We start from the raw sequence: 26,447 nt of genomic DNA, 5'->3' as shown, positions 1-26,447 counted from the left end.
CTCCAACAGGGTCTGGATCTCAGCCTTAAGAAGAGGTGCCCTCAAGAGGCCCCTATCTCAGACCTGGGGGCTGTAGTTGCTCCTGATAGTTGCCATGTTTATATTGCCTAGCATTCTCTTTCCTTCTTACTAGTCAAACCTTTGTTACTCTAATCCCAATATCAATGCTAATTTCTTATATTAAACCTCTGTTCAAATTATACTGTGGGTTCCCTAATTTGAGATATACAATGGATTTTTTTTCTTTATACTTTCATTGTTATATGATTTTTTTTTTTTTTTTGAGACAGAGTCTCACTCTGTTGCCCACTTGGAACACAGTGGTGGGATCTCAGCTTATTGCAACGTCCACCTCCCAGGTTCGAGAGATTCTCCTGCCTCAGCCTCCCAGGTAGCTAGGACTACAGGCATGCGCCACCACGCCCAGCTAATTTTTGTATTTTTAGTAGAGACGGGGTTTCACCAAGTTGGCCAGGCTGATCTGGATCTCTTGACCTCGTGATCTGCTGCCTCGGCCTCCTGTTATCTGAATTTTTAAATAATAAACTTGTTTTTTTTGGTGGTAATCAGAAAAGGTAATTTAATTGTATTCTGGAAAAACTAAAAATTTCAATGCAAACCATTAAGGTTTTCTAAGAAATGTGGATTTGATAAACTAGTGCCTATAATTTTAACTTATGTTTGATATAGTAGTCAGGGTTTTATGAACATTGATTATTTTGTGCTAACAGCCCAGAACTGTCACTTACATGTAAGCAGAAAACAATGAGCTCTGCTTCTAAAGTTATTTAGTTTTCTCAGTATTTGAATGTTATTTTCTGTAAGTGTGTTAATAAAAGTGTAAAGATTTGGGGGAAAAAAGGTTTTATGTGTAGGGCAGAAATATATTTGTGAGATTAAGATGACTAATTCTAAAAAAAAAACCTTAATTTACTAAGACTCCATAATATTTAGTTTTTCTTTCCTTAGTAAAAATTGCTTTTCAACATTATCCAAAATTGTGTTTCTAAGTAATTATATGTAATAGAAATGATTTAGACTGCTATTCTTTTTCTCTTAGTTATGCTACATGTTGGCCTTTACTAATGGGTTATCAATCATGAGGTATTTGGACTGACGGGTGCTCATTCATCAAGCACATGGCCTCTAGCATCTGACTATTTCAGCCCCTCTTACCATGTTCAAGGATTATCAGTTGGGCTCCAGCTTGTGCATTTCCAACATCATTTTCAGCAATGCACTGATAGAACCCTTCATCTGATTTCACCAGACCCAAAACTTGAAGATTATGTTCCTTCTGAAGAAGAAAGACATAAATAAAATTTCATGATTTAACTGATAAATACTGGATCAAAATCTCAAAAACATGCTCTTTTTAGGGAGGAAAAAAACAAGTAAAGTTTTAATGATTCAATTAGTGAAGATTAGCCACCTAAGTACCTGTTAACTCAATTTCATACTAAAGCATTGGAAAGGTACCAATTTAACCGAATAGAAAAGTACATACTATCATTCACAATGAAGAACTTAATGCATAAAGTCATACTCTCACTATTTGCACACTTCTACCTTTGCTTGGGAAAACATCTGGCACGCAATACCATCTGACCAAAAAGTCCAATTTGGGAATTCGAGGTATTATTTTTCTTAAGATTATCTGTAATATCAATAGTTCTAACAGACTAGACTATAATAAATTAAATGAAGCCATGTGAGCTTCCTATAAACAAAAAAGTACTACATGAATGTCAACTATTATTATTGGGCCAGGAGCAGTGGCTCACATCTATAATCCCAATACTTTGGGAGGCAGAGGCAGGAGGATTACTTGAGCCCAGGAGTTCAAGACCAGCCTGAGCAACACAGTGAGACCTCATCACTACAAAAAATACAAATTTAGCTGGTCATAGTAGTGCGTGCCTGTAGTTCCAGCTACTCAGGTTGGCAGGAGGATCACTTAAGCCCAGGAGTTTGAGGCTGCAGTGAACTATGATCACACCACTGTACTCCAGTCAGAGCGAGACCCTGTCTTAAAAATAATAAATAAATAAAAATAACTATTGTTATTCGTATAATATTGTTTTAAAATGTTTTAGTTTCCAAATATTGATTTTAAAAGGATATTTTAACTGTAACAGATTGCTTTTTAATGTTAAATACTTGTGAATTACTTTTTGTAACAAGAGATCAAGCATTCCAAAAATATAAAATATATTTCTAAGAATTAATTATTTGTAATGAATTACTTGTAATTTGTAATGAGATATTGTCTTTAACAACTACAGTTATCATTTTTATGAATGTCGTGTATAGATCAGATCTCAAGGTATGTCATTAATCTTTATTACTAAAGCTAGATAATTCTATTACTAAAATGTTAATGATGATAATATTAATATATAATATCTACTAAGCATTTACTATATATAACATATAGTAAAAAGCAATTATGGCTGAATAATCTTAAATATATTTGACATTTTTTAAATGAATTTTTAAAAGAGAATCTTTATAACTATTGCTACAACAATTGTCTGACACTGGGTCATCCTTATTTTGAAGGGTCAGGGCAGCATCAGTATATGATTTGTGGTTAAGTTTTGTATAGTCAGTTGCATTCTTACATATTATCTTTTCCAAAAGGATCATTTCTGCTCCTTGAACGGAGAGCTGTGAAGACAACTGGGGACACACAAACACACATATCTGTGTGTGCTAATCATTAGCCAGAAAATGGTGACAGCTGTGTTTAAGAGTGCCAGTGTATTCAAGTAAGAGTCTAGACTCTAGGCTTACGTAAGCCACTGACTTGCTATGTGATCTTACATAAGCTACCAAAATATTTCTGGGCTTAGCTTTTTCTGGGCATCAGCCAATGAAGATATTATATTCTATGTGAATTTTTCTATGTCATTTGTAGGACATAAGCTAGTATATATAAGATAACTGATCTCTCGATGACTATACTTAAAAACATCTAAAGGTTACAGAAATAAACATACTTCTTTGAAAAATACTTACTACAATCTTAAAGTAATCACTTGGGATAACCATATCCCCATTTTTGACCCACTTCACAGTTGGAGTTGGTTTTCCAGTCACTTCACATTCAAATATAATATCCATAGATTCGTGAGCATATATATTAGTAGGTTGCTTCAGGAATTCAGGTTGAGCTTTAAAATAAAAAGGAAATTAAGACATTAATTATAAAACAAAAATAGGTAGCTATTCATATTTCAACCATCTTTTTTAAATCGTAAAATCCATCAGATTTTTACTCATTATTTGAAGCTTTTACATATTTGTGCAAAAGCATAAAACAAATATAAAAATAAAAAAATAGGAATAGAATAGCTTTAAAAATGATTTGCTGGTACAACCATTTTAAAGATAATTTCTGAGTTTCCTTATTTGGAACTATTTTCTATATATTGGAGAAATTAATGTGTAAAACTAAATATTAAAGACTACTTCCCTAAGATTTACACAATTTTCTAAGAGGTATAATTAAAATTCAAAGAGTTGATAAAACTTCCCTTTTCAATCAGCTTGATGAGTAAGAACAAAAAGTAAAACAAATGTCACATCAGAGTCCTTCAGCAGCTCACTGATGCAATGCACTCCTACTGCTAAAATCCCTCCTGATATGCAATGGTTTTACAGGGTGACGGGGAAAGGATAAGATTATTTGAAAAAGTCTGAATATTCCAGTAGCTCCCTTTCCACATGCACCATAGTTGTAAATTGCTGACGTACAAATAATAGATCGTAATATTTTTAATTAGAAGGGTTGAGGAAGATCATCTAGTCCAACATCCTACCTAATGATGTAATTTCCTATATGACATCCTTGACAAAGGGTCTTAATAGTCCGTGTTTGAAAAGTGTGAATGACAGAAACTCCCTACATCACAAAGCCGCAAGCTCCACTGAAGGCTAGTTCTATGAAATAACAACAACAATGGCAATGACAGCAGCTTTATTTACAGTTGACCTAAAATCTGCCCAGCCTGCTGAGATTTTGATTGAAACTGTGTTGAATTTGTGGCGATCTGACATCTTAAAAATACTGTCTTCTTTTCTTTTCCCTGAACACATGTTTCTCTCTCCATTTAAGTCTAATTTCTTTCATAAATGTTTTACAGATTTCAGTAAGCAAATCTCATTCATACTTTGTTAGATAAATATCTAGGTATTTCAAATATTTTTGACACTATTCTCAGTGGTACTTTAAATTTAATTTTCAGTTGTTCTCTTCTAGTATGTAGGAATGAAAGTGAAGTATGTGTATTAACCTTTTATCCTGTGGCCATCGTAAATTTTCTCATTAGTTGTATCAGCTTCTGTAAATACACTTTTGGGATTATCTACATAGACAATCATGCTTGTCTATGAGTAGACAAGCTTATTTAATGCTTTCCAATCTCCCTTTGCTTTTTTAAAAAGGAATTTTTTTTGGCCTATTGCACTGTCTACAGCAGGCCCTAGAAAGAAATCCAAACTAGCTATATAACTTAGGTAAAGAAAGAACAACAGTACAGAGAAGAGGTAGAACCCCAGGCAAGCAGAACCTCCCCCAAGGAAGGAAAGAATGTATAATCTTAAGAAACAAGATATATTCACAGTGATGGAAGATCCAGAAAACATAAATTGGTACAACATGAAATCAGGGAAATCTATTAATAGCGAATTTGACTATCCTCCTATCCAATGGCAAGCCATTTATATTTATTCTTTTGTAAATTATCTATATAAATATGCTGCCGTTTTTCCAACTAGAGTGTTCACAATGCTCTTATCTATTTATAAGAGCTTTTCACATAATGAGAGTTATTATTTCAAGGCTCTCAGCTCCAAATCTGTCCTTCTTTGGAGTAGTGGACGTGGACTTTCGTCAGCTGGTGCTTTGTTAACAGCACAGGGGAAACCGTACATCAAAGCAGAGTGATGGGCTTCATTTTCAGGTTGGAGGATGCTCTTCTTTTTGCCCCTATGGTGAGGCTGATTGTGAGAGACTCAGTAATGGTGACCCTCCTGTAAGTTTCTCTAGCTTACCCCAGCATGTGGCTTTCTGTGTACCAGCTCTGATACACTACACCCACTGCATAGAGTCCTCTACACCAGCTCCAACTTATGTCATCCCAGTGGGCAACTTTCTGCTTATCATCTGTCCAGCCCACAGCACCCCGGCAGGTACTTTCTGCACACAAACTCTGTGGCCTCCCAGCAGGGGACTTCCTGTGCCCCAGCTCTGGCCCATAGCTATGTTCTTTGACAGCAGCTACACTTTCTCCAATAAGGTCCAAACTAGAGTCTTCCTGATTTCTGGATTCTCTCCCTCAGCTCAAGAGGTAGTCAGAGCTAATCCCTAAACTTACTATTTTTTTATTCTTTAGAGTCTTTTTTGCCCCTTTTAGTAAGTAGATTTTAATAGTTAACAATTTTTTTTTAATGGAGTCTCACTCTGTTGCCCAGGCTGGAGTGCAATGGCGTGATCTTGGCTCACTGCAACCTCCGTCTCCCAGGTTCAAGCAATTCTCGTGTCTCAGCCTCCCAAGTAGCCGGGATTACAGGTGCCCACAACCATGCCTGGCTAATTTTTGTATTTGTAGTAGAGATGGTATTTCACCATGTTGGTCAGGCTGGTCTCAAATTCCCAACCTCAGATGATCCGTCTGCCTCGGCCTCCCAAAGTGCTGGGATTACAGGTGTGAGCCACCACAAGGCCAGCCATTAATAATTCTTTATATTAAATTTTCTCTGTTCAAATGCCTAGTATAGCTTCTGGCTCCTAACTGAGCCGTAACTAATACAGTAAGCTATGAACCCCTTGTCTTCATGCTGCCAATATTTGTTTCCTCTTCTGCCCTGAACTTAAGGCATCTATTGTAACAAAGCTTTTCACATGGTAAATTTTATTACCATGTGAAAAAAATTACCATTATCAGGAAAATTGTGTTTTCACATGGTAAAATTTATAGGTCCTCTCCATTTTAGCATCTGTATTTCACTATTTTTACTCCAAAAGCTTTCCCTTCTTCAGTACTATAACAACACTCACTTACATTTTCTTCTAATATTTCTATGAAACCATCTATACTTACTAAGTAGCCAGCTTTACATTTTTCTAAGTGGCAGAATCAGTCATCCCAGAAAGAATGACTGATTTAAAATATTTAATACCAAAATATATGTATTCTTGGGGGTTTATTTCAGGACACTAATTGGTTTCATCCATCTGTCTATTCCTGGGCCAAAATCATAAAATTATTATAACTATGCAATATGTTACAGTATATGGTAGAACAAATATTCTTCCTTAATTTCCTCGAAATTTTTCTAACATGTTTGTTTAGTGTTCTACCCCCCAGATAAATTTAGACTCGTCTTAAGTGAAGTTTGTCTGTTCCTTCTCAAAGTAAACAGACAAACAAGAACTTGGAGTTATCATATGAGCTGCAATCAATTTTAGATGCAGGAAAACTGAACATGCTTGCAATTGTGAGTCTTTCTATTTAGAACCAGGTTACTTAAGCTTACTTGTGTTAAATAAAACTTATGGGAGGCTACTAATGTGGACTGAGCTGCTACTCTAAAGATCAAACCAGAGTGAACCAAAATAAAGTCACTCGTGCTGAAGTTCCACAACACCAAACTGAACCTAAGTTATTTATCTTTCCTTCTGAGAAATTAGGAGAGTGTGTGTGTCAAATCCCCAAATGGGACAGTTTTAGCCAACATAAGAAAGTCCCCTCTGCTCTGACCCTTACAATGAAAGTAATATGAAGCAACTGATGTTAACCATCTACTTTCAGCATGTCGTTGCTTTGTTCAGCTCAAGCTACCCTGCAAAACCTAACTGTTCTACCTGCCCAGTGTAGTGCTTATCTGTTCTTTAGATGAGATGCTGCCTGACTCATGAATTACAATTAAAAGCCATTATATCATTTAATTAAATTTGTAAAAATGTTGTCTTCTGACTCTTGGATATTCTTTGATAATGATTTATTGTAAAGCAGTTGTAAAAGCTAGAAGTCAAGAAACATAAAGTCGAGTTCTGGTTCTACCACTGGACATTTTGCTAAATACAGGTATCAAACCCCTGAGTTACTAAATAAGGAATTCAACTAGACCAATCCTAAGTACACTAAGATCTTTAGCCAATGATTTATAACTTTAATATAGATCTTTGATGTGAGACAACATATCAAAGCTAACATTCATAAGTGCTTTCCACTTATAACCATTTAGTTTCCACACGATTCTATTATTTAGTTATATTATTTCCATTTTATAGACAAGGACACTAATACACAGAGAAGCTAAGTAACTCCATAACATAAGGCTTAGTCAGTGACAGATCTGACTTTTGAACCTAGGCAGACTGACTTCAAAATCTGTATTCTTTTAAAAAACTTTTTATTGGGCCGGGCACGGTGGTTCACACCTGTAATCCCAGCACTTTGGGAGGCCGAGGCGTGTGGATCACGAGGTCAAGAGATCAAGACCATCCTGGTCAACATGGTGAAACCCCGTCTCTATTAAAAATACAAAAAATTAGCTGGGCATGGTGGTGCGCGCCTGTAATCCCAGCTACTCAGGAGGCTGAGGGAGGAGAATTGCCTGAACCCAGGAGGCAGAGGTTGCGGTGAGCCGAGATCGCACCATTGCACTCCAGCCTGGGTAACAAGAGCGAAACTCCGTCTCAAAAAAAACTTTTTATTTAAGAAAACAGAATAAATCCCATATACCCATTATGTTGATTCAATAATTGTCAAGTCATGATCAATACTGATTCATCTATGCCTTAATCCATTCCATTCCCAACTTTTATCGTATGCACAATTATTTTGAAAGCAAATTCCAGGTATTACATTATTTCATATATACATATTTGAGTACCTCTATAAGCCAAGAACTCTCATTTCTAAATATAACCATGATACCAATATTAGGCTGGTATCTAAAATAACTTCTTGGTGGGGCATGGTAGCTCATGCCTATAATCCTGGCACTTTGGGAGGCCGGGGCAGGTGAATAGCCTGAGGTTGGGAGTTCAAGACCAGCCTGGCCAACTTGGCTAAACCCAGTCTCTATTAAACATACAAAAATTTGCCAGGCATGGTGGCGCATGCCTGTAGTCCCAGCTACTAGGGAGGCTGAGGCAGGAGAATTGCTTGAACCTGAGAGGTGGAAGTGCAGTGAGCTGGTTTTGCATCACTGCACTCCAGCCTGGTTGACAGAGCAACACTCAAAATAATTTCTTAATGTCACTTTTTACCCAGTCAGTATTCACATTTCACTACTTGGCCAATGTTCTCACTCTATCGCCCAGACTGGAGTGTAGTGGCGTGATCATGGCTCACTATAGCCTCAACCTCCCAGACTCAAGTGATCCTCCTGCCTCAGCCTCTCAAGTGGCTGAGACTACAGGAATGCACCACCATACCCAGTTAATTTTTTGTACAGAGAAGGTCTGACTATGTTGCCCAGGCTAATCTCAAATTCCTGAGCTCAAGCAATCCTCTTGCCTCAGCCTCTCAAAGTGCTAGGTTTACAGGCATGAGTCACTGCACCTGGCCTCTATGTTCTTAAAAATGATCTACTTTATTCAAATTGGGCAAACAAGGTGCATTCACTGATGCTGTTTCTTAAGATGTTTTTTTTTTCATCTACAGATTCCTCTTTATCTTTTGTTTGAAATGTGTTTAAGAAACCAAGTCATTTGTAACATTAAGGTTTCCCTGCTATCTGTCTTTAGCCGACAGCGCCACAGTGGTATTAACATGTTCTTTCTGAAAGCTCACAGTTAAATGTACAAACTTGATTGGAGTCAGGCTAATTGTTTTTCCCCTGAGACTACTTCAAAAGCAGTTCCATGTGCATCCATCTGGAGGTTCCTCATGTGTGTCTATCTCTCTTTTGGTGATGTCGAGGAAGGAGACCCCCTCCTCCTGAGCTTCTAAGGCCATTTCCCCTTTAGACTTCTACATTGCATCTCAAAAGGAGAAGTTAAAAGTCAGCCAGAGGAGGAACCAGTTGGTGCTTCTGGTCAGGTCTAAAGGATTAAACCCCCTACTGCTAACCACAACCCTATCTATAGATCTCCGACATGGTATGGAAGAATTTTCCCTGGAAGGCATTGTTCTTGCTCAACTGCTCAGACTCCCACCTAGTCACGTCCCCCACGCTCTCGACCCTCTCACATGTGCACCTCTCAGACTGTAAGCCTTTAAAAGAGGACAGGATTTTCTAGTCAGGGAGCTCGGTTGTTGAGGCATCTATGCCGCAGCAGCTCCTGGCCGAATACAATTATACCACTTCCTTCTCTGTTCGGTGTTGGAGAGGTTTGTTTGCGGCCCTCCTGCTTCTATGTTAACAGACTTTGGTTATCACTACCTATCAGAAGTTATAAAATATTAATACTCTCATCCGATCACTCATTCTATGAAGAGAAACATGCCTTACATTACTTAATAATTCTCTCAATTATTAGGATAATCCCACAATTACTTGGTTATCCTAAAGTATAGGTCTTTGAAAAAGGACAGAATAAATGCTTGATTTTTTTCCCTTCACATATGTCTTCAAAACAGTGAGCTGGTTTTCTAATAACTCCCACAAAGGTGATTGTTGAGGATTTTTCTTAAGTATTAAGTGCCCTTAGTTTAAGACATATTTGTTTTGTTTCAATTCACTGAAGGTGTTACTATTCTTTTGATTCTTAAACTATTCCATATTTGACAAATGGAGGAAGCCTAACACACTGAAAGCTGAGTCCTTTCTGACATGACTTCAGTTTATGGTCACTGCTCTTATGCCCTTTTTGTGGACAAAGTCAGCAATTATGTATTTTTTTAAATATAAACTTCATCATGATTTCCTACTGATACTTCCAATTAAGTCCAAGACGATAGGTTTTAGTTGAATCTTAATTTTACATCTGTATCTTTCTCTCGTGCCAAAAATCTCTGTTCTCAATAACACTAACATAATTACTCATTTGGTTTATCCTGCACCCATAGTCTCAGAATAAGTATTTGTACCAAAAATATAACAGAAAGCAACTGAAGATTTTTTGCAGTTATTTCTGTCCTTAGAGTAAATCCCACTAGGTACATTATAGTCCAATTACGATTTTAAATTTATATGGAATTGTAACTTTTACTTAGAATTGTAACATTCTGTGTGGCTATATTACCAACTGGATATACCTTTAGAGCCACTTGTTTCATTTTACTTTCCATTTTCAGGAACTACTTTATAAAATTTTACACCTACAAAGACAAGATATATTCCAAACAAATCTACCTTCTATCCCTGTTTCTCTCATCCTATATCTTCCTTTACCCTATTGGTAACCATTTAAAAATTTTTATGGTTTATTATTCCATTGTGAAAATTATAAGCACACACTCACACCCACATACAATTTGTCATATGATAGCATACTATTTTTTTCTACCTTCAAAGCCTATACTCTTAACTACTGAGATACCATGCTTCCAAAGAATTAACATATTCCTTGAGTCTAAAGAACTGAAAGAACTGAGGCTCCACCTAAGGCAGAATACGTAATTACTCTGGAAAACACAGCAAAATCCTCTTCCAAAAGAAAAAAAAAAGTAATTTCAGTATGCATTTTTAGTAAACAGACTTTCATAGACTATCAGAAAAAAATCATCATAAGCAATGTTCAATTAATCATTACTTTCCTTTTCATGAATTATAAAATAATGCCCTTAAAATGTTCTCTGGATTTTAACTACTCTGTAGATAGTATTCACACCAATTAAACACAATGTAAGAGCAGATGTTTGTGGTTGGAAAGTTAAATTGATAACCAGAGAACAAATGAGTCAATTACCATAGGAAAATAAGTGTTGTAATGGAAGATTATGCATTTTGTTAGCAAAGAGATAATTAAGATTCAAATCCTCTTTGACAGCTCCCTATCCCTTCAAATGCCATTATCATTTCAAGAATAATTTTAATTGCTAAATGTACAAGTAGAATTTAATACTAAAACATATTATACTTGCAAAATTCTTTTACTAGAAACATCACTTAATTCCATCACTGTTACATAATGCTGAAAATTGCCACTTAATTCAAATAGAAAACAATATAGGGCCAACACCAATGTTTCAAGGTTACTTTATTATGCTGTGATTTGGAAGACAACGATTTTCATTTACATTAACTCTGAATTGTTGGAAGTTTCTATTGTTTCACTTTAAAGGTTTATGCGCTGAAATTCTTTTTAAATTCTGTAAGCAGAGAAAGAAATCAGTTTTGTCCGTTTTATGTTAAACTGCTTATTTTCTGTAATTCACAAATTTACATCTACATCCTTAAAAAAAAAACTCCAACAAATAAAATGCAAGCATTTAACAGTCTGAAACCCCTTCAGGGATTTTGTTTGACAGCCTAATCACAAGTCTGCTATTCGTACTGACTCAACTAACAAAGCAAGAATATATTTGAATTCTGACATTTCTTGAGAAAGTTCCCATTCCAATGAAGGTGAGCAGGTTTCTTGTCAATCTCCAGGAGAAACAGGTGACATCATAGCTGTGAAGTAATATTATAACAATGTTGCCACTCAATTATGAAATTATATTTCTCTTCTTTCATCCCAACCATCTGACCCTAATTAAAAGTATTTCTCAGCCAGTGCAGTGGCTCATGCCTGTAATCCTAGCACTTTGGGAGGCCAAGTTGGGTGGATCACTGGAGGTCAGGAGTTTGAGACCAACCTGGCCAACATGGTGAGACCCAGTACCTACTAAAAATACCAAAATTAGGGCTGGGTGCGGTGGCTCACGCCTGTAATCCCAGCACTTTGGGAGGCCGAGGCAGGTGGATCACGAGGTCAAGAGCTCGAGACCATCCTGGTCAACATGGTGAAACCCCATCTCTACTAAAAATACAAAAAATTAGCTGGGCATGGTGGCGCGTGCCTGTAATCCCAGCTACTCAGGAGGCTGAGGCAGGAGAATTGCCTAAACCCATGAGGCAGAGGTTGCGGTGAGCCAAGATCGCGCCATTGCACTCCAGCCTGGGTAACAAGAGCGAAAACTCTGTCTCAAAAAAAAAAAAATACCAAAATCAGTCAGATGTTATTCCTCCTGTGAGGCAGGAGAATCAACTAGGAGGCAGAAGTTGCAGTGAGCCAAACCTGTACCACTACACTCACAGCCTGGGCGACAGATGGTGATTCCATCTCAAAAAAAAAAAAAAAAAAGGTATTTCCTTAAAGAAGCGTTTCCTGACACACAGACCCTCAGTTTTCCCTGTTTCTAGCCCTTGACTCCCCTATTTACTATTGAAATACCTGTGGCCTAAACCATAATAGGTGCTCAATGCATATTAGATTTTTTTTTCCAAGGACTCTCAAGTTTCTTAAGGATTCAATGTTTTGTATCATTCTTTCTCCTAAATCCACTCTTGAGTGTCTGACTTTCTACATGAGTTTTAAATTTTGCTTTTAAATGTTTACAATGATGTAAAATTTTAATAAACATGAAATTTCAGCACCAACCTTTGTGCTCATGCTTACATGTTAGCTCTGTGATCACGGGATTTAATTCTAATGCAATGGTCCTCAAACTTGGGATCTTAGGGTCTAAAGCTCTCAAATTAGAAAAACTTCACTCTATATATTAAAGTTTTATTTTGAAAAATTCACAAAAATCTTTATTAAATATAGGCCCCACTTCTTTAACAAAGTTAAACGTACTAATCTTTGCTTGATGTCTCAATACTGTATGTATATACAACATCTAACTTACCCATTCATTCATGTTGGAAGTAAATGCTCGTTCTCCAATGTTGCCAAGAAGAATTAGCACTCAGACTAAGTTTTCTCAGCAAGGCAATTTTACTTTCCGCAGAAAGGGCACCACTCACCAGCAGTGTGGCCACGAAAGTGCAATGAACAAAGGAAAGGCGAAAATATTTATCCTTTATGTAGCTGGGTCCCTATTGCTGTGTCCTGCATTCATCGGCTGGAGCCGGGCCTCACAGTCTAAACTAAACCTGATTGGCTAATACCTTAAAACTTGCCTAAATAAGGAAGGGACAGAAAAGAACAAAGAAAAGAAGTTACTTATAAAAGACTTGACCTACCCAAAATAAGGAAAGGTATGTGTTACAAATTAAGACATGCCTGGGCCTGCCTGGGCATGTGTGCTAAGAAGCAAATAGAGTCAGGCTTTTTAATGCTAGAGAGCAAGGAGATAGAAGATGCTTCATTTAAGGAAGAACTCTGCTATATCCTTCAACTCATCATCATATACTTGCATTGTTTCCATGTTTCAGCTATTATGAATAATGCTGCTATGAATATGAATGTATAAATATATTTTTAAGACCCTACTTTCAATTCTTTTGAACATGTACCTGAGATGGAGCAGGAATCCCAAAAGGGTCTATGGGTCTCCCCAACCCCCAGCATGAAAATAGAAGAAAATCTTGAGTTCCTTCAAGAGAAGTTCCAGGCCCCTAGCTGGCCCTGAGAAGCAAATGAGCAACTTGATAAGCAAGAGGGTAATAGTAGCTTAAAACAACAGCCAAGGAAGTCAGAGTCATGGGATGTTTGGTTCCACATAGAAACTAAAGTAACATCTTAACATATGTCCCTGAGTTGTTTTTCAGAAACCTGGACCCCACCAAATGGATCTTTTGGCATGTAGACCTCAGATAAGGGGGAAATGAGGACTGAACATCTTCATCCCAAAATTCCCCAAAATTCTTCTTGAGGGACCTCGGGGAAGTCACATGCATGAGCCAGAGCTAATATTCTTTTCTGCTGACCCCTAAATTTTAAAACAAAGCTTCTCTTCCTTAAGCAACTGCAAATCTGAAAATCTTTCAATCTACCTATGACCAGTAAACCCCACTTCAAGATTTCCCACCTTTTTAAGTCAAACAAATGTACAATCTCCATGTATTGCTTTATGATTTTGCCTAGAATTTCTACTTTCCTGAAATTTCCCCCTGCCTTTATAAACCCTTGCTCACAAGCAATTGAAGAGTTCAGGTCTCAAGCATGAGCTACCCAATTTTCCTTGCTTGGTGTCCTGCAATAAATGCCTCCATTTCTCTTGCTGCAATCCCAATGTCAGTGTTTAGCTTTGCTGCACTGGGTGGGCAGACCAAAGTTCAGTTTGGTCACATGCCCAGAAGATGAACTGGTGGTCCAAATGGTAATTCTAGTTTTTCATGTTTTAAGGAGCCTCCATACTTCTTACCAGTGACCATACTTTTTGCTGTACCACAAGTGCACAAGGGTTCCAATTTCTCCATATCCTTGCCAACACTTGCTATTTTCTGCTTTTAGAAAGAAGCCACCCTAACAGGTATGGGGTGGTATCACTGTACTGAGAGAGGAGAAAGGAAGAAATCAGTAAGGCAGGCAGTTAGGGTGGGTCATCAGTTGAATTATTTCATAAAGAACATCCTGAAAAATCAAGCTGCAGGCACATATAAAGAAACTTGCACAGGAGGGCTTGCCTAAGACATGTCCACAGACACACAGATAAGAAAGGCTACACAGGTTGCTTGCCCAGACAAGTCCACAATGGAAAATCCCATCTCTTGATACATTTGCAGTAAGGGGAACAAAGCACTATGGAGTAACTCAAGCTAAGGGCCTGCATGTACTAGGAGGATGGGGTAGAGCTATCAGAAATTTGCACCTTACGTAAATGAGATGCCCAGCCATCATCAGTTTCTTATAAAAAGCCTTTGCATTCAACTGTAAAAATGGCAACCCTTTTCTGGGCCCGCTCTCTGCTGTGGAGAGCTTTCTTCTTTCCCTTTACTAGACTTTGGCTCCTACCTCACCCTTTGTGTCCATGCCCCTTAATTCTCTTGGTTGTTGAGACAAAGAACTCTGAACTCCGGGTGATACCTCACAAGAGACTGCTACACTGTGGTGCACTGGTGAGACTGTAACAGTACCATATATGTTTTTGTACCATTTGATATTTTACCGTGCATATTGACTATTTAAGAAAATTATTGACTACTGGATGGTTTGAGTTTACATGTGCTCTGATTCTCCCTACTGATCTACAGTTGGTATTTTTCTGTTAACTGATAGTATTGTTTGCTTTTTTTTCTCTCTCTACTTTCCTTTTTATCATTTTCAAATTTAAGAAGTTGAAAAGTACTCAGTATAAAAGGTGTACAGACACAGAAAACACAAAAGCCCCCTCTTTATCAAGCTTCAAACTTCCTGTCAATACCAGTACCCTCCCTAGAGAGAAATACTATTCATCTTTGGTGTGTGAACTATCCAAACATTTTTCTTTGTATTTAAAACATCTCTCTCTCTCCCGCGCCCCCCTTCCGCCTTCCCCTCCCCCTCTCCCTCTCCCTCTCTCTTGTTTTTAAAATATAGACTGGAGACTAGGCAACATAGTGAGACCCCCATCTCTCCAAAACAAAATTGGCCAGATATGTGTCACATGCCTACAGTTCCAGTCACTCAGGAGGCGAAGGCAGGAGACTGCTTGAGCTCAGGAGTTACAGGCTGCTGTGAGTCAAGGTGTTTTTGTATTTTAGATTTTGATAAATATTGTCAAAGGCTGTATCAATTTCATATTCCCATCAGAAAATAACCTGCAACAAAGTGATTCAACATTCTACTGCAGGTTCTAGCTAATTTAATGAAACAAGAAAGAGGCTGGGCACAGTGGCTCATGCCCATAATCCCAGCACTTTAGGGGGCCAAGGCAGGTGGATCACCTGAGGTCAGGAGTTCAAGACAACCCTGGCCAACATGGTGAAACCCCATCTCTATCAAAAATACAAAAAAATTACCCGGCTGTGGTGATAAAAGAAAAAGAAACAAAATAAAAGTATGGAAAAGAGCTGAAGAAATCCAATCCCTCTCCCACATATATATCATAGCAGTGACTATCTACTTAGAACATTCAAGAAAATCTCTCTCTCCTGGAGAAATTCCAATGTGTATTACTGTCCTATTTGTAGTGGGGAGGGACTCCAGTTGATTTCAACAGGAATAATAATTACACAAACTATAGCAGGTCTAAAGGTATGTTACAGCCTTTCCACTCAAAGTGTAGTACAGGACCAACAGCACTTGCATCATCTGGGATCTTATTAGAAATACAGAATCTCTGCCCCCACACCCCAAGCCCTCTGAATTGGTTTCAGCATTTTAACAAGATCTCCAGGTGATTTGTAGGCACATTAAAGTTTGATAAACATTGCTTTCCGGAATTTAAATACTGATTGTAGTCCTGTGTGTACAAACAGAGAAATCTAAATACAATAATGTCAAAAAGCAATGTGCAGAGCAAACCAGATGATACAGTATCTGTTAATGAAAAAATACATTTTTAGATGTATATGTATGTAAATGCTTTTTGAAGAGCTGAAAGTATACACATTAAACTAATGAAAACAGCTATCCTCTGAGGAAAGGGTGGGAAGAGGGATGGGGACATAAAGGAGGAGATTTACTTTGCTAATATGGTTTGATGTTTTAATAATGTTACTGCATTACTTAAATAATTTTTAAAAGAAAAATAAAAGCCAAAAGAATAAGCTGAAAAACTATTAGAATGAAACATAGGTCTCTGGTAAACTAGCAGAACAAATAATTAACACATTTATTTTATGTCACTCACATTCTTATGCAACAACAAAATAGAAAATGTAAATCTAAAACCTAATTCATCATAACTATAAAAGCAATAAAATAGTTAAATATGCACCTAACAAGGAAAGTACAAAATCTTTAGGAAGAAAACGATGTAATTTTATTACAGTAACAAAATATTAAAGAGTGGCCTGGTTTGAGTCCATCTTGTATGGCTATTCTCTTAAGCAGTAGTTGTTCATTTCCATCTGATTTCTCTCCCATCTAAGTGTGTGCCACCACCCCATGGAAGATTCAGTGGACATGAACATGAGCCTAAGGACCATGTTTTTCATTGTGAACCAAAAGCTGACAAAGATGACCACCTTAAGGTGGTAATGATGAAAATGAGCATCAGTTATCTTTAAGAATGGTCAGCTTCGAGGCTGGTGCAAATGATGAACTGCAGATTGTTGACACAGAGACAATGAATTACAAAGGCAGTCCAATTAAAATAATACAGACAACTGGCCAAGTGTGATGACTTATGCTGGTAATCCCAGCACTCTGGGCCAAAGTGGATGGATCACTTGAGGTCAGGAGTTCGAGACCAACCTGGCCAACATAGTAAAACCCAGTCTACTAAAAATACAAAAATTAGCTGGGCATGGTGACACATGCCTATAATCCCAGCTACTCAAGAGGCTGAGGCATGAGAATTGCTTGTACCTAGGAGATGGAAGTTGCAGTGAGCCGAGATCATACCACTGCACTCTAGCCTGGGCAACAGAACAAGACTCCATTTCAAAAATAACACTAATAAAATAAAAAATAAAGTAATACTGGCAACTTGGAACATGGCTGTACAGCCAGTGATTTCCCCTGGAGGCTTTGAAAATAACACCACCCGTGGTTTTACGGTTGAAGTGTGGTTCAGGGCCCGTGCATATCACAGTAGCTGGGGAGGAAGGTGCAGAGGCTTAGAAGATCAAGAAGAGGAGGACACGAAACTCTTAGGTACATCTGGAAAGCGATCTGTCCCTGGAGGTGGTAGCAAGGTTACCAAGGTTAGGGGGAGGGAGGAAGAGGTAAGAGTAAGTTCCAGTGAAGAAATCTATATGAGACACTCCAGCCAAAAATGCACAAAAATCAAATCAGAATGGAAAAGATTCAAAACCATCAACACCAAGATCAAAAGGTCAAGAATCCTTCAAAAAACAGGAGAACAAAAAGACCTCCTAAAAAACCAAAATGACCTAGTTCTGTAGAAGGCATTAAAGCAAAAAAGGCAAGCAAGTATAGAAAAGGCTGGATTTCTCCCCAAAGTGGAAGCCAAGTTTGTCAGTTACATAAAAAATCGCTTCTGGATGACTGACCAGGAGGTAATTCAAACTCTCTGGCAGTGGAGAAAGTGTCTTTCAGAAAACAGTTTAAACAATTAAAAAAAAATTTTTCCGTCTTATTTCACTTATGTAACAGTTGATACACAGTTGTCCTATGTATCAGGAGAGTGATGCACAGGACAATCTGTGAGAGTGAGAACTTTCCCTAATATGTTTGATCAATGTTGTCCAAGATCCACTGCCAAGAATGTGTTGTCCAAAATGCCTCTTTAGTTTTTAAAGATAGAAATCGACCCTTTGCTTGGATTTAAGCATGTATGGAATGTTATGATAGGACACAGTAGTAGCAGTGGTCAGACACGAAAATGGTAGGGACATGAGAATGTACATATGAAATAACCTTGGTATTTTAGTAAGTAGCACTGTTTCTATTCAAAAAAATAATGGAGGCACAAATACAAATGCAAATACGTATGAAAATTTTCGTACAATTGAAGTGACACATTAAATCAGGGAAAAGATACATAACTCAATAAAAAATCTTAGAAATTGTGTAACCACTTTGAAAAGAATAATGTTGGATTTATATCTCATTTCTTATACCAAAATAAATTCCATATGTGTAAAAAACTTAATGATTAAAACCAAATGCTGCCACAAAAGCACTGGGAGAAGACATGAGACATTTTTAAAAAATATAATCTTAGAGGAAGGACTAAGTATGATATAAACTCAGAAGCCACAAAAGAAAATTTAAACCTACTGGCTTGTGATACTGTGAAATCTGCCTTTGGACTTCATCCTGGTTTCCTGACACAGAGCCCCTAAATTTCTTGGAATTTCCTGAGTGATAGGAGCAACTTTTGTCCTATAATAAGAAAAGTCTTGATAGGGTACTGGATAAGCTCAGGATGGGGGCTAACAGTGGAACCAACCACGAGAGGGCTGGAATTTTTAGCTCCGTTCCCCAAACTCCAGTAGGGGAGAGGAGCACAAGGTTTGATTGATCACCAGTGGGCAATGATGTAATCAATTATGCCTACATAATGAAACCTCCATGGAAACCCATAACAACAGGGTTTGGGAAAACTTCCAGGTAGCAGAACACACACAGGTTCCTGAAAGGTGGTTCACAGAGAGGACATGGAAAGCCCATGCCCCTTCCCATGTACCTTGCCCTATGCTGTTTCTTTTTACATTTAGTAATATCCTTTACAATAAATGGCTAAATTTAAGTAAGCTGAGCCCTGTGAGCTCCAGCAAATTAGTAAAACCCAAGGAGGGGGTCATGGGAACCCCAATCTGTAGCTAGTCAGTCAGAAGTTCTGGAGGCCCAGACTTGTGATTACCATCTGAAGTGGGAGGCAGTCTGGTGGTCCTGAGCTCTCAATCTGTGAGATGTGACACTCTCTCCAGTGCTGTATCACCACAAGGAAATGGTGAAGAGGCAAGAATCTATATATTGCCCACTGTACTAAGAGACCCAACACTGACACACAAAGGTGCAGAGTCATAATCAGAAGACCGTATCTTAAACACTGAAGGAAAATACCAAATTAACTTTCTATTTTCATAAAAAATGACTTACAAAATCACTGACATATGAGGAGACACTGAAATAAAATGCAGCAAAAACAAATACTACCCATAAGTTTATAAGGCAATATTTTTAAAGTGGTTTTTTTCTGGATTTTTTGTAATATTTGTAGCTTTTAAAAACTAACTTATTGTGCTTTCTTTTCTTGTTCTAAATAACTCCTCATTTTGTACCTAATTTGGCATTCACTGTCTTTTTTTTTTTTTTTTTTTTTTTTTTTTGAGAAAGAATCTTGCTATAGCTGCCCAGGTAGAACGCAAACCTCTGGGCTCCAGCAATCCTCCTGCCTCAGCTTCCTAAACAGCTAGGATTACAGGTGTGTTACTACACCTGGCTACCCACTGCCATACACAAGGCTTTAAAGTAGTTTTCACTGCAGACCTCACCAAAGCTGAATCTGCTCCTAAGGATGAAAATCTCTAACATTGCTTGTTATATGTATTATGCTATTTTTACACACCTCTTTGCTTGAACAGGCATAGAATATCTCTAGAAGGATAAGAAGAAAATAATGATGATGGTTGCTTCTGTGGAGGAGGGCTGGGACACAGCAGTAATATTTTTTCTACATATCTTTTCTAGAAGATCTTCTGCATATGTTAGCTATAGAAAACATTAAATTAAAAATAAAAGTGAGAGCAGGTGTGATGGCTCATGCCTGTAATCCCAGAATTTTGGAAGGCCAAGGCAGAAATAATGCTTGAGGCCAGGATTTCAAGACTAGCCTGAGTAACAAAGTGAGACTGCCATCTACAAAAAAAAATAAAATATTTTTTTATTATTTTTTGGCAGTGGTCCCAGCTACACAGGAGGCTAAAGCAGGAAGATCGCTTGAGCCCAGGAAGTCAAGGCTGCGGTGAGCCATGATCACACACTGCATTCCAGTCTGGGTAACAGTGAGACTCTGTCTCAAAATAATGATGATACTGATAATAATAATAATAATAATGTCATAATAGTGGAGATAGACACACACGTCTACAGAGACTTAATTCTGTAAATATGCCAATCATAATTCTTTTGAAATGAATCTGTAAATTCAATAAAATGCCATTTAATATACCAAGAGAAATTTTATCAAAATTTAACAAGCTGAATCTACAGGCCATCTAGAAGAAAAAAAAAGTTAAAAAAATTTTTTTTAGACAGAGTCTCACACTTTCTCTCAGGCTGGAGTGCAGTGGGGCGATCTTGGCTCACTGCAACTTCTACCTCCTGGGTTCAAGCAATTCTCCTGTCTTAGCCTCACAAGTAGCTGGGACTATAGGCCTGTACCACCATGCCCAGCTAATTTTTTGTATTTTTAGTAGGAACAGGGTTTCACCATGTTGGCCAGGCTGGTCTCAAACTCCTGACCTCAAGTGATCCACCTGCCTCAGCCTCCCAGAATGCTGGGATTACAAGTTTAAGCCACCACATTGGGCAAAAAAAAAAAAAAAAAAAAAAAAAAAAAATTAAAAGAAAAATGAGAAGGGATCCTTTTAACAAAATATCAACAACTGAAACATGATCGTATTGATGTAGGAATTGATAAGGTTTTCAATGAAACAAGAGTTTAGAATAAGATCCACAGGATTTCAGAAATTTCAAGGTTTTCTCCAAGACAGCTGACTAAAGGTATTTCCAGCATATCTCATCCACTTAGAAAAACCAAAATAGTGTGTAGACAAACACTTTGAATATATTATCCAAGAGGGAGCATGGGAGTTCAAGAGGAAAGCAAAAGGAAACTTCACAAAGTCTGGGAAGGAGAAAGAAAACAGGTAACCGGTGTGGCTGGGGCTGGCTGAAAATCAGGAATGAATCCTCAACAGGGGAGAGGGTGAGTGAGTGTGTTTCTGCCCATGTTGTCACAGGGGAATTGTAAAATCCAGGTCATGGGAGAGCACCTTGACCCTCCTGAGTCCTGAATCTCACCTGGGGAGTGACTGGGAGACTGTGAGAAGGAACTGCTCCAGGGAAGTCCCATATATTCCCCTAGACACAGGCAACTAGAGCAAAATGCCATTCTCAATCCCAGCTCTTGACAACCTGTGGGTAGTGTCCTGGGAACTAGTGGCAGTGCCAGGCTTTGGTGTCAGAGACTTGGGCTGGGGCTTGAAGAACTGGGACTCAAGCAGGAATCTGAGCTCCTGCAACCAGAACTGAGAAATAAACTGGTATGGGCTCCAGCAGCTGATACTGAGACTGGGGTATTCCCCTACCGGTTTGGGACCTGAGGAGGAGGAGAGTTGCCATGGAGGCTTGGGATTAAGCTGGGTTGTATCTCCTAAGGCCTGGAACTGAGTTACAGAACACTGCCATGACTGAATAGGCTGATCTGCTGCCACAGTTAGGAGGGGGAGGGAACTATGCCAGGACTGGGACATGAGAGGGAAGCAAATCCCACCTACACAAGCCAAATCTGTAGCCACTGGGACTGCTCCACCCACCCCATGACCTCAGCATAGCAACAGTCATCCCTCACCCAAGCATTTCACCAAGGGCCTGAGGACTGCCCTGACACCTCCTTCAAGGAAGGTAAACGCACCTGCCATTGGGAGACCTGAGTATAGGCTTCCCTGCTCCAGCTCCCCTCAGCTCGGCCCCCACTCGGCAGAGGCAGGTGGAGTTAGGAGGATCCAGGCTCCTGAGAATTCTGCAGCTCAGTCCACCACCTGGGACACCTGTGCAGGCACTTCTCAGAAACAGAGGCTGGGCATAAAACCTACTGTTATCAACGCAGCTGGCTCTTACCTGCAAGTGCCACCTACTGGCCTGGAGGCTGACATGTACAGCCTATTGCAACAACTGATAAAAAAGGGCACACTTGTGAATGAGAAAAGCTTCTCACTACTACTGCTATCCCCATTGTCCATACCACCCTGGCTGACCAGGAGGTCAAGACCCTGCTCACCTGCATGTTCTACCTCTACTACAATGGGCATTTGAGACAGCCACCCAGGGGCTAAAGATTCTGGATAAGGCCTGGGAACATGTGGAATCAGCCACACTCCCTAGCTCTGCAAAGAAGCTTATAAAGAAAAGAGATTTTATATAAGAAAGGATGTTGTATGGTAAATTCTTGTCCTAACATAAAATGACTGGTTGCTTAAAAAGGGGGAATTCATTCAAGAAATGTTGTACAATTTAAAGGTGATTAAGACTCCTAAATGTTTCACAAGATGTCACTACGACTCTTAACTATACAACATGCCTACTTTTCAGCTTGGTAAGGCCTGGGACACATGGAGATAGATGCTGGAAAGAGACCTTATCTGCACTTTCTGCCTGGTGTGTCCTAGACTAGGCTCCACATCTAGTACACAATTTAAATTCCTACTTCTCAAGATTTTTCACTGAAAGTAAAACTTGCTAGGAGTTAACACCGTAACATGTATTTGAAACTACTGAATAAACAGTTTTACATGCAACGTATGTAAAGAGGGTGAAAAATGTTTTTAGCAAAAGATTATAAGAAGTCATGGGAATGTGGATTTCTTCTGCCTATATTTAAGGGTTAAAGGATTGTTCGAAGTTAGAATAAAGCTGAAGGTTTAAGCAAGCTGTGGAAGATTTGTAAAAAAATAAAAATTTTTTTGTAAAAAAAACTCTGTTTGTGAAAGAAATTCTGTGTGTGAACATACTGGCCAAAGTTAGGTATTACTCCATTTTTCTGTAAATTAAACATTGGAATAAAAACACAACAGGTTTTCCTTAGAGTAAAAACCTGCTTATGAACTATTCTTTAACAAAAATTGTAAAAGGTTATAAAAGATTTATGAGAATCTTACCTTATGGTCAAACTGATTAAGATTAAATACATTTGTCTGTAACGTTTTATTAAGAATTAGGCTTACATCAATAATGCACTAATGCAACAGCAACATCTGGCTTATTTGGTACAAAAGTCATACAGGAGGCACTGCCAAATATAAAATGGTGTTTGGTGTTCTTTGGGCTGTATTTGTATAAATGTGTTATTGATACATGTTCCAAAATTATGGGAAACTCCTATAATTCTGATATGACTTAGTGTACATTATCAGTAATAATTACAATTGTTGCATTAAATCATTGTATGCCACAGAGGTAACCAAATTTCTTTGTCAATTTTGTTTTTTAATTGTGACTTCCCAAAAACATTTTGTCATCCACAAGAAAATTGTTGTCTTGTTTTAATCCTCTTCAAAAGGTGGTTTATAATCAGCTACGGGACTTTAACAGATGTTCTCAAATGCAGATTTCTAATAACTTTGGAAATTGTGACATTAGAATAAAAAAAAAAAACTTTCAGGGAGGAGAGAGATCCAAGATGGCCAATCACTAGCAGCTCAGGCTTGTAGCTCCCAGTAAAAGTGCAGAGAATGAGAGGACACCACACTTTCAGATGAATTTTTGTTGCTCACGGACCAGGAGATTCCCAGTGGAGGAGCCTCACATGTCGCCGGCATGACTCTTGTGGCCGGCGCTGCGGTTATCGGTGCAGAGTAAATGGGACTGGGTCACCTTTGGGTCGACATTTGGAGCTCCGCGAAGGCAGAGTCGCCCATTCAGATGATTGAAAAAGGGATTCAGGAGGGAAGCCAGACCGGAGACTCTTGGGCAGAAAAGCATCAAGAATCTTGATGCTGCTGTTTTAGCCGGCGCAGTGGGTTGCTCAGATTTCAGCACTGGGAATTAACAAGTTGGACGTCCACTCAGAGACCTAATTTTAAAGTTATTAATTACAAAGATGACAGGTGGATAAATTTACAATGACGGGAAGAAACCAGCGTAAAAAGGCTGAGAATACTCAAAATCAGAATGCCTCCCCCTCTATAGGGGATCATAGTTCCTCATCAACAAGGGAACAAGGCCTGATGGAGAACGAGTGCGTTCCATTAACGGAATTAGACTTTAGAAGGTGGATAATAAGAAACTTCTGTGAGTTAAAAGAACATGTTCTAGCCCAATGTAAATAAACTAAGAACCTTGAAAAAAGGTTTGACGAAATCCTAATGAGAACAGACAATTTAGAGAGGAATATAAGTGAATTAATGGAACTGAAGAATACAATACAAGAACTCTGTGAAGTATGCACAGGTTTTAAGAGTCAAATTGATCAAGCAGAAGAAAGGATATCAGAGGTTGAACACCAACTTAATGAAATGAAACAAGAAGACAAGATTAGAGAAGAAAAAGTAAAAAGGAATGAGCAAAGTCTCCAAGAAATATGGGACTATGTGAAAAGACCTAATTTACGTTTGATAGGTATACCTGAATGTCATGAAGAGAATGAATCCAAGCTGGAAAATATTCTTCAGGATATTATTCAGGAAAACTTTCCTAACCTAGTAAGGCAGGACAATACTCAACTCCAGGTAATACAGAGACCACCACAAAGATATTCCTCGAGTAGAGCAACCCCAAGACACATAATTGTTAGATTCACCAGGGTTGAAATAAAGGAGAAAATTCTAAGGGCAGCTAGAGAGAAAGGTCAGGTTACCCATAAAGGGAAGCCTATCAGACTTACAGCAGATCTCTCAGCAGAAACTCTACAAACTAGAAGAGAGTGGGGGTCAATATTCAATATCCTCAAAGAAAAGAATTTTCAACCCAGAATCTCATATCCAGCAAAACTAAGCTTTATAAATGAAGGAAAAATTAAATTTTTCACGAACAAGCAAGCACTCAAGAGATTTCATCACCACCAGGCCGGCTTTACAAGAGCTTCAGAAAGAAGCACTATACACAGAAAGGAACAAGCAGTATCAGTCATCCCAAAACTTATCAAAAGGTAAAGAGTATCTCCATAATGAAGAATCTATATCAACTAATGGGCAAAATAGCCAGCTAGCATTAAATGACAATATTAAACTCACAAATATCAATATTAATCCTAAATTTAAATGGATTAAACACCCCAATCAAAGACACAGACATACAAACTGAATAAAAAGTCAAAACACATCGACACTCTATCCACATCCATCTCATAAGCAAGGACACACAAAGACTCAAAACAAAGGGTTGGTGGAAGACTCACCAATCAAACAGAGAGAAAAAACAAACAGGAGTTGTAACTTTTGTCTCTGACAAAAAAAGACTTTATTAGTAACAAAGACCAAAAGAAACAAAGAAGGACATTACATAATGATAAAAGGATCAATGCAACAATAGGAGTCAATGATCATAAATATATATGCACCCAATATAGGAGCACCCAGATACATAAGACAAGTTTTCAATGACTTATAAAGAGACTTGGACTACTGTACAATAATAGCAGGAGACTTTGACACCACATTGTTAATATTCGACTGTTTGTTATTTTCTTTCGTTATTCCTTCCTGTCTCTGCTGTTAAGCACAATTATCAGCATAAAAGAGGTTTTTCATACCTACTTTTAGATTGCATTCCAGCCTGGGCAATAGAGCAAGACTCCTGTTCTTTCTCCCTCTTTTCTCTTTCTCTTTCTTTCTTTCAGGAAAAAAAAAAAAGAGATGGGGTTTCACCATGTTGACCAGGCTGTTCTCAAACTCCTGACCTCAAATGATCCACCTGCCTCGGCCTCCCAAAGTACTGGGATTACAGGTGTGAGCCACCACACCCAGCCTGACCTTGATTTAAAAAAAAAACTTTCAGGACTCATGGAGAACTGGAATGTTTATAAATATCAAGCAGAACAGGAGTTAACTGCATACACTAAAGAAGTCTGAAGTAATCTTTAACTTTGCTTAAAACATTGCTGATCCTTTTTATTTTTCAGAATCAAGGAAACTTTTCTTTTATTTACAGTTTTTAATACTTGAGTAAAGTACAGTCCTATGAACAAAATTTGGAGCATATTTGTTTCTCTCTACCTGATTTCTCTAGAATTTGGAAACTGAGTATTCTTAACTTATGGCAATATAGTTATTTTCAT

General features: G+C 38.1%; 1 protein-coding gene across 35 annotated transcripts in view; it reads right to left on the bottom strand.

Annotated features, from left to right (window-relative positions):
• Nucleotides 1–26,447, bottom strand: part of NEO1 (neogenin 1) — a 244,174-nt gene that overhangs the window by 107,514 nt on the left and 110,213 nt on the right. For all 35 annotated transcript variants that reach the window (XM_078333622.1, XM_009005211.5, XM_035259163.3 and 32 more), the window contains exons 6-7: nucleotides 3,022–3,176; nucleotides 1,177–1,297 (exon numbers count right to left, since the gene is read on the bottom strand). In XM_078333622.1, coding sequence (XP_078189748.1) covers nucleotides 1,177–1,297; nucleotides 3,022–3,176 — 276 coding nt within the window. The remainder of the gene's footprint in view (nucleotides 1–1,176; nucleotides 1,298–3,021; nucleotides 3,177–26,447) is intronic.

This window comes from Callithrix jacchus, chromosome 8 (assembly GCF_049354715.1).
Source record: "Callithrix jacchus isolate 240 chromosome 8, calJac240_pri, whole genome shotgun sequence".
Lineage (NCBI taxonomy): Eukaryota > Metazoa > Chordata > Mammalia > Primates > Cebidae > Callithrix > Callithrix jacchus.
Note: the sequence above shows the minus strand (reverse complement) of the source record. Positions and strands in the feature narration are given on the sequence as shown.